Source organism: Delphinapterus leucas, chromosome 7 (genome assembly GCF_059928025.1).
Source record: "Delphinapterus leucas isolate spDelLeu-1000000601 "Yukka" chromosome 7, BTC_Dleu_Yukka2, whole genome shotgun sequence".
Lineage (NCBI taxonomy): Eukaryota > Metazoa > Chordata > Mammalia > Artiodactyla > Monodontidae > Delphinapterus > Delphinapterus leucas.
The window spans coordinates 94,719,806-94,732,491 of NC_143135.1; the positions used below are offsets into that span (position 1 = coordinate 94,719,806).

Genomic DNA, 12,686 nt, shown 5'->3' on the forward strand with positions numbered 1-12,686 from the left:
CTGAGGCACCCAAGAGAGAGTGTACTTGCTCCAACCTGGCAAAGGCATCAGCCTGCAGATGGAGAGGACATAGCAGCTTGCCGTCAGGTTGGGGGTGGGATGTAGGTACACGGGTCAGAACAGTGTGAGGTCCCTCAGAGCAGCCCCTGAGCACCTGAGGCAGCCGAAGGCTGAGCCCCACTCTGCAAGCTGACTGGAAGCAGCCTCTGGGTCCCCTGGCTCACCCAGAGATCTTTCCCCACCCCCTCCCTGGGGTTTTCCTCCCTGCTATGTCACCAGCCTTAGCAACCTAGCTGCCACCTGCCAGAGCCACAGAGGTCCTGTATATCCCATCACCTAGCAACAGCAGCATCCCTGCTCTAGGTTTTCCCAGTGACACCATGGGAAGCCAGGGCTTTAGACCCCATGGGAGCCTGAAGCTGCCACAGGCCAGATCAGGACCAGAAAGCCCCTTTCTGTAGGCCCCTGCTTTTCTCCCTTCTTCTACACCCCAATCATCTCAGCTCTGCCCCTACCAACTTCTTTCCAGAATAAGGAATGCAGAGTCAGCATTGTGGAGCAGAAGAGAGAAATAAGGCCCCAGGGGCAGGGTGCTTGGCAAAGAAAGCAGACAAAGAAGCTGGGCAGGTTTTCTGTTCCTTTGGCCTCTGTGAGCATTTGCCTCTTCATTGCCTCATTATTAGCCTGGTGGTACCCATTTCATTGTGTGGTTAGTAACCTCTTATCTGCTTCATCGTCTCTGAGAGTTCCCAATTACCCAAAGGGAACTTGAGGCACAGAGAGGTTGAGGAGCATGCCCAAGGCCACCCAGCACGTGAGAAGACAGGGCAAGATGAGGACTCATACTCCCCCGGCTGGGTCTTTGTCTTCTCTGCAGTACACTTAATCCTCACCCCCATTTAAAAACAAGAGCTGCTTTATGTTTGATTCATCATCTCTGAGCTGGAAGGAAAACTGTTGAGATATTCATCTGTGATTTGGAGCTGAGCTAAACCCAACCAGGAGCTTCTCGGGATCTAAACAGCAGGGGCTGGGCTTCCCTGGTGGTGCAGTGGTTAAGAATCCGCCTGCCAACACAGGGGATGTGGGTTCGAGCCCTGGTCCGGGAAGATCTCACATGCCGCGGAGCAACTAAGCCCGTGCGCCACAACTACTGGGTCTGCGCTCTAGAGCCCGCGAGCCACAACTACTGAAGCCCACACACCTAGAGCCCGTGCTCCACAGCAAGAGAAGCCACCACAATGAGAAGCCCGCGCACTGCAACGAAGAGTAGCCCCCGCTCGCTGCAACTAGAGAAAGCCCGCTCGCAGCAATGAAGACTCAAAGCAGCCAAAAATAAATAAATTAAATAAAATAAATTTATAAATAAATAAATAATACAACAGCAGGGGCTGAGGGTAATTGGTAAATAAAGGAAGGAGAAGCAGGTGAGAAAGGTGCAAAGCTAATGGAAGAGAGGGAAGAAGGGGTACTAATATCAATAAAGCCCCTACTAGGTGCCAAGCAGTGCAGTAGGCCCTTTCCTCAATAGTCTGGGAGGAAGGTCTTCTTACCCTTGTTCATGGACGATTTAGCAGATTCAGGAACCAAGCAGAGTTGGGTTTGCCTTCAGACTGAGGAAGGGCTGGGAAGATGCTGGGGGTAATTTCTGCATGTTGACTGCATGCTAATTATATGCAACTAGATTTCATTGCAGGGGAGCAGAGAATCAGAAGGACCCAGTACCAGCTGATGCCGACCAGATAGGTTCCTGAAACAGTGGGGAAATGAAAACAACTGTCCACCAAGTCCAGAAGGCTGGCCCCAAGGGCTGGATCTGTTACTTACTTGCTCTGGGGCCATGGAGACCACTCAATCTATAGGAGTCTTGGTCTTCTCTTGTGTAAAGTGGGGATAATTTCTCGGGGTTGTTGTGAGAGTATTTAATCCTCACAGCATTCATGAAAGACATATAACAGTAGCCAACTGCAGAATTAATTTTTCTGCCTCCACATTTGGATTTTGGATTAATGTCTTTCTGCCATCAGTGGCCAACTGCGAAACAGGGAAAGAAGATTCTCTGAGTGAATCAGAAAATGGGTGGGTGTTTTTCAACTAACTAACTTCCACCCACCCACCCCACCTCCCACCTCGTCCAGCTCGGGCCATCCTGGGCTCTGGGGCCCCAGGTATTCTTGCCCTTTCATTTGACTCCAGACAGTAGGTACCTCATTCCTGGATAAGCCCTGGGTCGGGCACCAGTGGGGCTGGCCCCATGAGTCAGGGCTCTGACGCAAACTGAATCAACAGAGCAGACGGGCCTGACCCAGCCAGTGGCCCCGACCAAAAGGAGAAGGCCAACACCTCTGCGTGCCCTGGGGTGCGGCCTAGGCTGTGGCAGTTGTGGCCAGGGGCTGAGTTCAAGCTGGGGATAAACAGAGACACCTCCAACAAAGCAGAAGGAGGCACAGCTGGTCTTTGTTGGCCTCTCAGCCCTCTTCCCTCCATCAACTACAGGGCAAAACATTTCCCCTGTCTGGCTGGTTTTCTCTCTACTCCAGAGACCCTTTCAGCCTTGCACACTGTGATCCGGAAGGGACCCACCACAGTGTTGGGGGTGGGTCAGATCGCAGAACCTTACCTGGTAGCCACATCTCTCAGCCTCCCTCCCTCCTTCCCGCAGCTCAGGATTGATTCTGGACTGAAAGGCGACGCAGCTGCTGGGAGTCCCCATCTTCATCCTGCTCAGCAAAGTCACTGGCATTGATGTTACTCAGCTGCCACTCGTAGGCCTAAAACACACCCAACTCCCTACGCATTATCCCCGATGCCCTTGACCTTCAGCAGCTCCCCTTCCCAGAATTTTAGCAACTCTTCATCTCTGATCTCTGTGCTGGAGATGTTTGTCAGAGAGGCTTCAAGAAAAGCCAAAGGGCTTCCCTGGTGGCGCAGTGGTTGAGAGTCCGCCTGCCGATGCAGGGGACACGGGTTCGTGCCCCGGTCCGGGAAGATCCCACGTGCCGCAGAGCGGCTGGGCCCGTGAGCCATGGCCGCTGAGCCTGCGCGTCCGGAGCCTGTGCTCCGCAACGGGAGAGGCCACGACAGTGAGAGGCCCGCGTACCGCAAAACAAAAAAAGAAAAGCCGACGAGTGGGCCACTAAATGGAAGAAGTCAGGCAGCATAAGAGTGAGAACAAAGCAGCAGGAGGATGGCAGTTTGAGCCTCAAACCCCTCAGCAGAACCAGGCGGCTGCTTTTTTATTTTCTCTTTGACCCTCAGGTGCACGGCCCTGGATAAATCATAACCATTGATTTATGGCATTTTTCACTATTGGTCCATGCAGGGCTCCCTATAACTCACCTCCTAGTTACACAGTTTCAGCGACGTAATAAGCCTCCATAAACCCACGACCCAAAACAAAAGCTAGAATTTAACAATAACCTACATCTAACCAGGAGATCCCCTTGCTGAAGTAGGTGGGCGAGTCCTTTTTGTTTATCAATTCAACAAATCTTGATTGTACGCCTTCAATAGGCCAGAGATGGTGCTAGAATCATCCTGAATTCCATGTTCACCATTTCTTTGCTTTTTTGTAATAAAAAAGATTCTGTGTTAGACGAAATCTTCTGGGACTTAATTTTTCCTTTAATATGAAATCGCTCACGCCGTTCATATTACTTTGTGGCACCACAGTTCATGTGTTTTGACTGCAGCATATTTCATTGTGTGAATTACCTCAGTCAGCGTCTTCAAGGCTGGCCTGGGATTGAACCCTGAAACTGCAATATTTTCCTTAATTTTTTCATTCAACAAAGATTTATTAAATACCCACTATGTGCCAGGTATTGTAGGAGACACCAGGGGTGCAGTAATGACCAAGATATTCGCAGCCTCTATCATTCTATCTTGCAGGGTTTTTTCCTCATTCTCTTTTGTTTTCAAAAAGGTATGGATTGTTTTTTCTGTTTAATAACCACTACTCAACTGATAGCGATTGAAAACGTATTAGCCAGGGGTACTAGGATCACTTCAGTTCAGAGATGAGGAATCCAAGGCCCCAGAAAATACAGACCGAAAGCCTCTTTTGTTCCCTCTGTCTCTCAGCTTCTAGCACAGTTCCAGACCCATCAAAGGCGAACAGTCAATATTTGCTGAAAACTAAACAAAGAGACTTACCCTACCTACTTCAACCAGTGCAGACATGTATGTGCAGGCAGATTCCGTGAGAAAGAATGAACTGACAGGGGATTGGCCACTAATTGGACGTCCTTGATACCCCTCCAACCTGCCCCTCCTGTAGCCTTCCACATCTCAGCAAATACCCTCTTGCCTGTTCACTAAAAACCCACAAGCATCCAATCTATGGGCGAGGCCTATTGTCTTTATCTTCGAAGCAGAGTTGAATCTTCCCACCGCCCGTCTATTCATCCCGCCTTGCTATAGCCACACCGATCTCCATTCTGTTCCTCCAACACCAAGCTTGTTTCTGCCTGCCTGGCTACTTCCTGTCATTTAAGTCTCAGGCCAGAGGCCCTCCCTAACCTGACCCCTTCCCTAGACCTCCCATTTTAAGCATCCAGCCGGGCGCTGTCTCCCATCACCCATGTTACTCTCTGCATAGCACCCATCACTCTCTGGGTTTATCTGTTGACGACCTGGCCTCTCCTACTATCCCCCTGACTCCCCCACCCCAGGATACAGTATATTGAGGGCAGGGCCTCACCTGTCTTGTTTGGGCACTTCTCCCATCCTTGCTGTAATTATTTCTCATTTGTCTTTGAATCCACAGCTCCCAGAGCAGTGCCTGGTACAACATAGACACTCTAAAATATTTGTTTGATACTTAACTATTGAATGCTACCCACTCTGGTTATCAGACGAGCGTCAATTCTTTTCACCTTTGTATTTGACTGAGTTAGACAAAAGGGCTTTGTAAACTGCTATGCGCCAATTGTGTACAGATTACTGTTGGTAAGATTATCACCTGGCTCTGTAGCTACCGCAACAGACTCTCCAGAATCGTTCTCATCTTCATCCTGGAAGTAGTTCCCTATCCAGGCCCTGGTGATGGTGGAGGAGAGACGGCCCGGAAGGAACTACAGTGCAGAGCCCCGAGTTCAGTTCAGTGTAGCAGTCATTTACTGGGCCTTTACTAGGTACAAGCCGGATGCAAAGCACTGAAGGCACAAAGGCAATAAGAAATAGAGACCACCCGACGCGAGAGTGCTAGAATAGAGCTCTGTGCCAAATGCCCGGGGGCACAGGACAGAAGGGCCAGGAAGAGAGTTCTCTCTGTGAACCAGGCACTTTCCACCAGATATCGCATCTCATCCTCACAGGAGCACTTTGAAGTAGGTGTCATTTTCCCCATTCTACCGAGGGGAGGGGAAACCTGAAGCTCAGAGAGGTTAAGTATCTTGCCCAAAGGCTCCCAGTTAATAGGAGGCACAGCTCGAATTCCAACTCAGCCCCAGCAGAGCCTGGCCTCGCCCAGCCCAGGGACTCCAGGTCCTATGCCAGACGAGGAAAGGAAAGAAAGAGAGTTCATGGGAGGCAGGAGAGCAGGAACCTAGGCAGCACCCTTCCCTAAGCTCTGCCTTGCAGGAAAGGGTGCAAGTACTTTGCATGAGAGCCTTTGTGTGCGGGCTCCTGTGTGTGCCCCTATGTGGCTGTGTGTATGCTGAGTGCACGTGCAGTGGTGCAAATGAGTGGAAGAACAGCGCCTTGTGTGCATTTGTGTATGTGTATTCACGATGACCGAAGACTACACTCACAGAAATACCTTAGTGTCCTGGTAGTTTTTTGTTTTTGTCTGTTTGTTCTATTAGGTATAACGTATGTTCAGTAAAGTACTCAAATCTAAAGTATACCACTCAATGAATTTTTACACACGTATACCCCCACGTAACCAACACCTAGATCAAGATCTAGTATTCCAACATTCCAGAAGGCTCCATCGTGCTCCTTCAAATAACCCCCAGTATAATCACTATCCTGACTTCTATCACCATGGATTAACTTTACCTTTTAATCATATATATGAAATAATACTCTTCTGTGTCTAGTTTCTTTTTTTCATTACTATGTCTCTGAGATTCGTCCATGTGTCATTGCATTTCACACTAGTTTATTCTTGTCTATTGCTGAATTATATTCCATTATATGAATACACCACAATTTATTCCGTCAGTGATTGACTTTGGGGTTTTTCCAATTTTTAGCTATTATGGATGAAGCTAGTATGAAGATTCATGTACAGGTGTTTTGCTGGACAGATGTACTCATTTCTCTTGGCCCTAATTCCCGGTCATAGAATCACAGAATACTGAGACTTCCCTGGTGGTCCAGTGGTTAAGACTCCGAGCTCCCAATGCAGGGGGCCGGGGTTCAATCCCTGGTCAGAGAGCTAGATCCCACATGCCGCAACTAAAGGATCCCGCATGCCACAACACAGATCCTGCACGTGACAACAAAGATCCCACGTGCCTCAACTAAGACCTGGTGCAGCCAAATTAAAAAAAACAACAAAAAAAAACCCCACAAAGAATCATAGAATAGTCATACGTTTAGCTTTAGTAGATTCAGCCAAACCTTTTTCCAAAATATTTGTACCAATTTACACTCTTAGCAGCAGGGTCTGAGATTCCCAGTTGTCCCACATCCTCAACAGCACTTAGTATTGTCAGGCTTTTAAATTTTAACCATTCTGGTGTCTCTGTAGAGATAGCTCATTGTGGTCTGAATTTACATTGGCCTGATGAGTGATGACGTCAAGCATCTTTTGGCACTTAACTGGCCATGGAAGTATCCCCTTTGGTGAGGTGCCCATTCAAGATTTTACAGAACTACAATATCTATCAAAGTAGGCGAATAATTGACAGAAACAGACAGGAGAGGAGAACCATCTTAAGAAACTCAGCAATGCACAAAACAGCCCAGCAGCCAGCTGTTTCAATTGCTAAGTAGCTACTACCATTAGTAAACCTGTTGCACCAGGTCGTTTAGATGAATAACTGAATTTTATATTCTAAACCAATTATTTAGATATCATAGAGCCCCCCACCTTAGACTCGGCAGTGAGAAGGGAATGCAGATAAGAGCCCTTTCCTGGGCTCTTAGCCCCAGCCTGAGAGTTCCCTCACTCAACTCACTGACTGTTTTTCCTTCAATTACAGGATCCCGACAGCGATCAACCCCTGAACAGCCTTGGTAAGCTCAGGTCTGGCTTTCCTTTGTCTATCTCAGTTTCACTCAGTTACCAAGTAGATACTAGACCCCTCTTGCATGGTCCTCACCACCACCTCCAAGTGCTAAATGCTACGGGAGACATCCATCCACCATTCAACAAACATGTATCAAGCAAGTGTCATCTCCAGGATTCATTCTAGAAGTAGGAGGCATGGTCTCTGGGGAAATAGAACCATCAAACCTAAAACGCCAATAGCAGTGATTTTCTAATTCATTCATTCAGTTACTTATTCTCTCATTCCTTCAACAATACTGTGAGTGCCTGCACGGGGTAGGCCCTGGGCTGGACACGGGACTACAGCAGTGAACACGACAGCCAAAGTCCCTGCCCTCATGGAGTTTACAGTCTGACCGTGCTGCCAAGGAACAAGCTGGACAAAGGTGTTTTCACTGGTAGAATAGAAAATGGCAGTGTTTGCCTGACTTACCAGAGAAAAATAAGTTAATAGATGAAGTATTCCCAAATATAGGGGATTATTTTCCTCCTGTTCCATTTTTTTAAACCATTGATACCTATGCCTGATAACCTGGATCAGCAAAACAAGGGAGCAGAGACAAATTAACATGACAGCTTCATAAGGAGATGACCAATCCCACTTACTTCGACGGCTTATTTATTTCAGGGTCACAAGTTAATAAAGATCACAAACGATATAATCTTCAGCAGGTAAAACAATGCCTAGTTTCTACTTTGGAATTTAATATATCAATATTCCGTGGTGTCCCCAAAGAACACTAGACATACAAGGGCTCCACCACCTGAGTAAGCCTGGGAACAGCCAAACCAGAAAACAATTAAGGGAGCTCGGGAGGGAGAAATCAGTGCCAAGTGAAGATTCTGAGGTTAAGAATCATTACAGGTTGTGCAAGGACCAGGGAGTGAAACGGCTCATGTGGAAATGAGGCTGGCGGACTAGCAGTGGGAAGTCCATTTGGCTGGGAGAGGGAAGCCAAATTACACTGCCTTTGAAAGCCCAGAGAAGAGGGTGATTCAGATACGGAAGTCATGGGGAGCCCTTGAGGGTTCTGGAGCAGAGACGTTATGGGATGAGAGCAATATGTCTGTCTGGCAGCATTGGGCAGGACAGGCTGGAGGAAGGAACAGTGGCAGGCAAGGAGGCTCTTCATAGCTCAGCGGGTTGGATAACTTTATAAACAATAAACTTTATGGACAATAAACCAAGAAAACCCTTCGCTTCCTGATGATGTTCTCCATGAGAACGTCAGGGAGGCAGAGACATTGGGCCCTGGACAAGGGAACTCATCAAAGGACTCGCAATAAGTCATTCACTTCTGGGAAAACGAGCCAACCTTGTACCCCCAGAGGTAGGTGGTCAATGAAGAAATCATGCATGAATGAATGAACAGAATGTCTCCATGTCCATGGCCGCAGGAAAGAGGACAGTGCTGAACACTCACTGCTGGAACTTAAAAAACAATATTATTAAAAACCTACTCTGTTGCCAGGTCCTGATAATAACAGGCAATACCACCCCACATCTTCAGGGCCAGAGCTCTGTGTCTGAGGTTTAACCTCTCCCTATTGAGGAAACATAGAGTTTCCTACGCTTTCCCTATCAACACATCCAATGATATCCGCACTTATTAGGCACCAGTCTCTGGCAGGGTGCCATTCTCTGCTTTTGAACAGCTGGGGAAAGAGAGACAGAAACATAACTAGCCAACATTCCAGACAGAATAAAATAAGACCTGTAAGAAAGGCGGAAGGGATGTGCTGAAGAGAACAAGCAAAGAGCAAATCGTTTACTCATTTGACACATATTTCTTGAGTTCCTACTAGGGGGCCAGGCACTGTTCTAGGCACCAGGGACTCAGCAGTGAACAAAACAGACAAAAATCCCCATCTTCCTGGAGACTTCATTTCAGGCAGGGTTGGGAGGGGCTAGATGATATACAAAATACGTAAAATATACAGTACATTAGAGGTGATAAATGCTTTGAAAAAATAAAACAGGGAAGGAGGATAGGAAATATTGGAAGATTGAATTTTAAATAGGGAGGTCAAAGAAGGCCTCAGTAAGAAAGTGACATCTGAAGAACAATTTGATGGAGGTAAAGGAGAAAGCCATGTGCAGATGAGGGGGAGGAGAGCTGGCCTATTGTTTTCCAGGGATTCTCAGGGTTGCTATAATTCCTGCCCTAGTTCTCCCTGGAGAAGTCCCCATGGCACCTCCCCAGCTTATTGCCTGCAAGGAGAGGGGACACCAAAGAGCCTATCCCTGATACTTTGTGAGAATTTAATCTTTCAAAGCCTTGCCATGTTCCATCTCCTTGGAGAGCCACATGAAGTGGACAATATAGTTATTATTGCCTCGGTTTTAGACATCAGTAGGTCCCTCCTGGTCTCCCGAACCCCAGACTCTCGCTCTAGTCCATCTCCTCCCTGATGAAAGAGTCATAGTTCTAAATATTAATGTGATCATATGTCTCTGCTGCTTAAAAGCTTTCCATGGTCCCTCACTGCCCTCAGGATAAAATCCAAACCCCTTAGCATGATAGTCAAGATCTCCACAAGCTGACTTTGCCAGCCCAGCTTCCACAACATGCTTTTACCCACCTTACATCGCAGGCACACCAGCAGCTCACAGCTCCCAACACCCAGGCCTTCACCAAGCTGGACCCACTCCTCCCTCTCCCATCTCCACCTAGAAAGGCCCACTTAACTGCCTTGATGGTGTCTGGTGGTACTGGCAATTGTGTCCTTGTTTGCCTCTTCCCCCAAATTGGAATCTCCTTAAAGACAGGACCTTTCTAGGGACTGGCTGTGTGTTGAACTGAGTTAGAGATGAAGGCCATTAGGTCACCTTCATTCACAAGTATTTATTAAGCTTCCACTAAGCACATACTGTGCTGGCAGCCCCTGCCCTCCTGGAGCTTATAGTTTAATCAAAAGACAAGTCAGGAAAGAGGATACATGATAGTAAAGGGAAAGGGTACGTGCCTCTCCTGGGACAGATGCAAATTAGACTGGACAGGATGAAACATCCTAGAGCAGGCTGTCAAGACAAAGAGAAGGTGTCATGGACTAGAGGAACACCTGTGAAAGATGGACAAGCCTGGGTAAGTGAAAGGAGGTGGGGGGCCCCTATGCTGAGGAAGCTAAGCCTAGTCTGCAGAAATAACCCCAGTATCAACCAAAACGGTCCCCAAAGTTTTCCTGGGCTCCGCACCAGGGGCTAGAGGGTGGGGAAGCTGTGGGCCTTGGCAGGGGGTGGCCTCCGAGTACTGACTGCAGGCTCTTCCCCTCCCCCTCACAGATGTCACCCCCCTGCGCAAATCCCGCACCTCCCTGGAGACCTTCAGAAAGGTGGGGATCCCCATCATCGCCGCATTGGTGGGCCTGCTGACCATCATGGCCGTGGCTGTCCTCAGTAAGTGGCAGCCCTCACCCCAGCCCCCATGCTGCCTTACTGCCCCCCCTCCACCCCTACAGCAAGTGGCAGCTCCCACCCACCCCTCCCCTGCCCTCACCTCAGAGCGCTCCCCACCTCAGCAGAGTCAAGGCCAGGTGATCGCATAGAGCTTTGTATCCACCCCTGCTCTGAAGGGAGCCTTCCTCTCAGAGTGAGAGGGAGATGAACTCAGCCCCCATCTACCCAGATGGATTCTATCCCAGATGATTTCTTCTGTGGGGAAAGCGCAGTTTGCACCAGTTACGAACCCACTCAGGCAATGGCACAGCAGCCAGGCCCCCTGCCTGCTCCTCCCCAAGTCTGCAGACATTGAGCGGGGTGGATCCGCAGCCCTGCTGGGAGGAGCAGGCAGCATGTCTGCTTATGCGGAGGGAGACAGGGAGGACGCATCGGGGAAGATGCCCAGGCAGACAGCCCCTCTCCCCACCTTGAGCTCTGGCTTCACCACGCCAGGAACCTGAGACCCACTGTTATTCCAGGCAGGCCACTCTGGAGCAAGGAAGAGTAAACTGAGCGAGCCCCGATTCCCACAGTCCCTCCCTTTCAGTCTGCACATCCTGTGACTGGGTCCCCATCTTCACCCACCCCCATAGTCACAGCAGGCTACTGACCACAGCTTTCACGCAGGAAGTAGGGCTGAGGGAACCAGACTAGGAATCAGGACACCTGGGTTGGGGATCCCGGCGCTGCCCCTTCTTGCTGCTATGTGACCTTGAGTAAGTCCCTCAACCTCTCTTAACCTCAGTCTCCTCACCTGTAAAACATCCTGCCTCCCTCAGAGGGATATCAGAGAACCAATGAGGTAACGTGTGTAAAGTACCTGGATAAAAACCAAGTTGTGCAAAAGTGTAGGTTATCACGTAGTGTGTAGAGATGTGGCCGAGGCCATGTGTTTGCTCACCAGGCCAGGACGGCCTTCCAGGAGCCTGCAGCAGCCTTCAACTCGTTGGAGGACGCTCAGAGATCATCCGGTCCAACGCCTCATTCTCCAGTTGGGCACTGAGGCAGTGTGGCAGTCGAGGACAGGGCTAGGACAGGTCCCCAAGCCCTGACTGGGCAGGTCCATTTCTACTTCGTGGCGGTGGAAATGTAGATACACAACACAAACACCACCCAGATCCCTGAGTGCCCGATCAGGACGTGAGATGCACATAACTCCAAATCATTCCTCTTGACCTTGGCTGGCCCAAAGCGGCGGTGGGTGCGCAGCGGCATCAGCAGATTTACTGTCCTAGGCCAGTTAGGCTCAGACTAATATTAAGATGAGCCTGCCTACTCTGAGCACGTACCCTGCCATAGTGGAGAGAGAAGACAGGGCCAGGTTCAGGGTGATCCAAGGCAGGTACAAGTACATAATGTAGAGTCGGGCTCTCCCTGTCCCAGAAGGCCCTTTGCAGCTTCCAACCCGAGACCCCCAGGTTCTGCAACCAGAGGAGGTAACGTGAACTTCCATCCTGGGCTGGGCTCCCTCAACCTTTTGGCTTCTGCGGACTCAACTGGTGACGCTGTGTCCTGGCTTCACCCCAGGAGGCAGGAGGGACCCCTCCTCACCCAGGCTCCTGACCACGAACCAAACTCTGAAAGTCCAAGAAATATCTGACTGACCTGCTCCTTCTCCCTTGCTTCTCAAACCAGGAGCATCGGAGCCATAAGATCACATTTTGAGCTCCTTCAGGGAAGGTGTGGAGAGGCAGCAAAGAGCTTTAGAACTAGACAGACACTGATCAAAATCCTGGCTCCAACACCTGACTGCTACATGGCCTTGGGAAATAAACCCTAACTCTCTAAACCTCCATTTCCTTATTTGTAACGGGAGTTCATAATGGCACCTGCCTCCAAAAGTTGTTGTCAGGATTCCAGGTGACAGTGCAAGGAAAGCACTTAGCAGTGATAAGCAGGGCCATCATCAGACTTGTGACCACCACTCCTAGGGTCGGCCAGGGGTGATGCTGGGCTGCAGAGGGGAGCTTCAGGCCAAGGGAGAGTTCAGTCAGGAAGGAGGAGCTAGGACAGTTTGGAAAGTAT

At 49.3% G+C, this 12,686-nt stretch overlaps 1 protein-coding gene across 9 annotated transcripts in view; it reads left to right on the forward strand.

Moving 5' to 3' along the window:
- The window catches only part of TMPRSS4 (transmembrane serine protease 4), a 39,850-nt gene that overhangs the window by 9,044 nt on the left and 18,120 nt on the right, over positions 1–12,686 (forward strand). For 6 of the 9 annotated variants that reach the window (XM_089915590.1, XM_089915591.1, XM_089915592.1 and 3 more), the window contains exons 2-3: positions 7,155–7,188; positions 10,506–10,619. In XM_089915590.1, coding sequence (XP_089771716.1) covers positions 7,155–7,188; positions 10,506–10,619 — 148 coding nt within the window. The remainder of the gene's footprint in view (positions 1–7,154; positions 7,189–10,505; positions 10,620–12,686) is intronic. The other 3 variants (XM_089915595.1, XM_089915593.1, XM_089915594.1) reach the window with 1 other exon arrangement.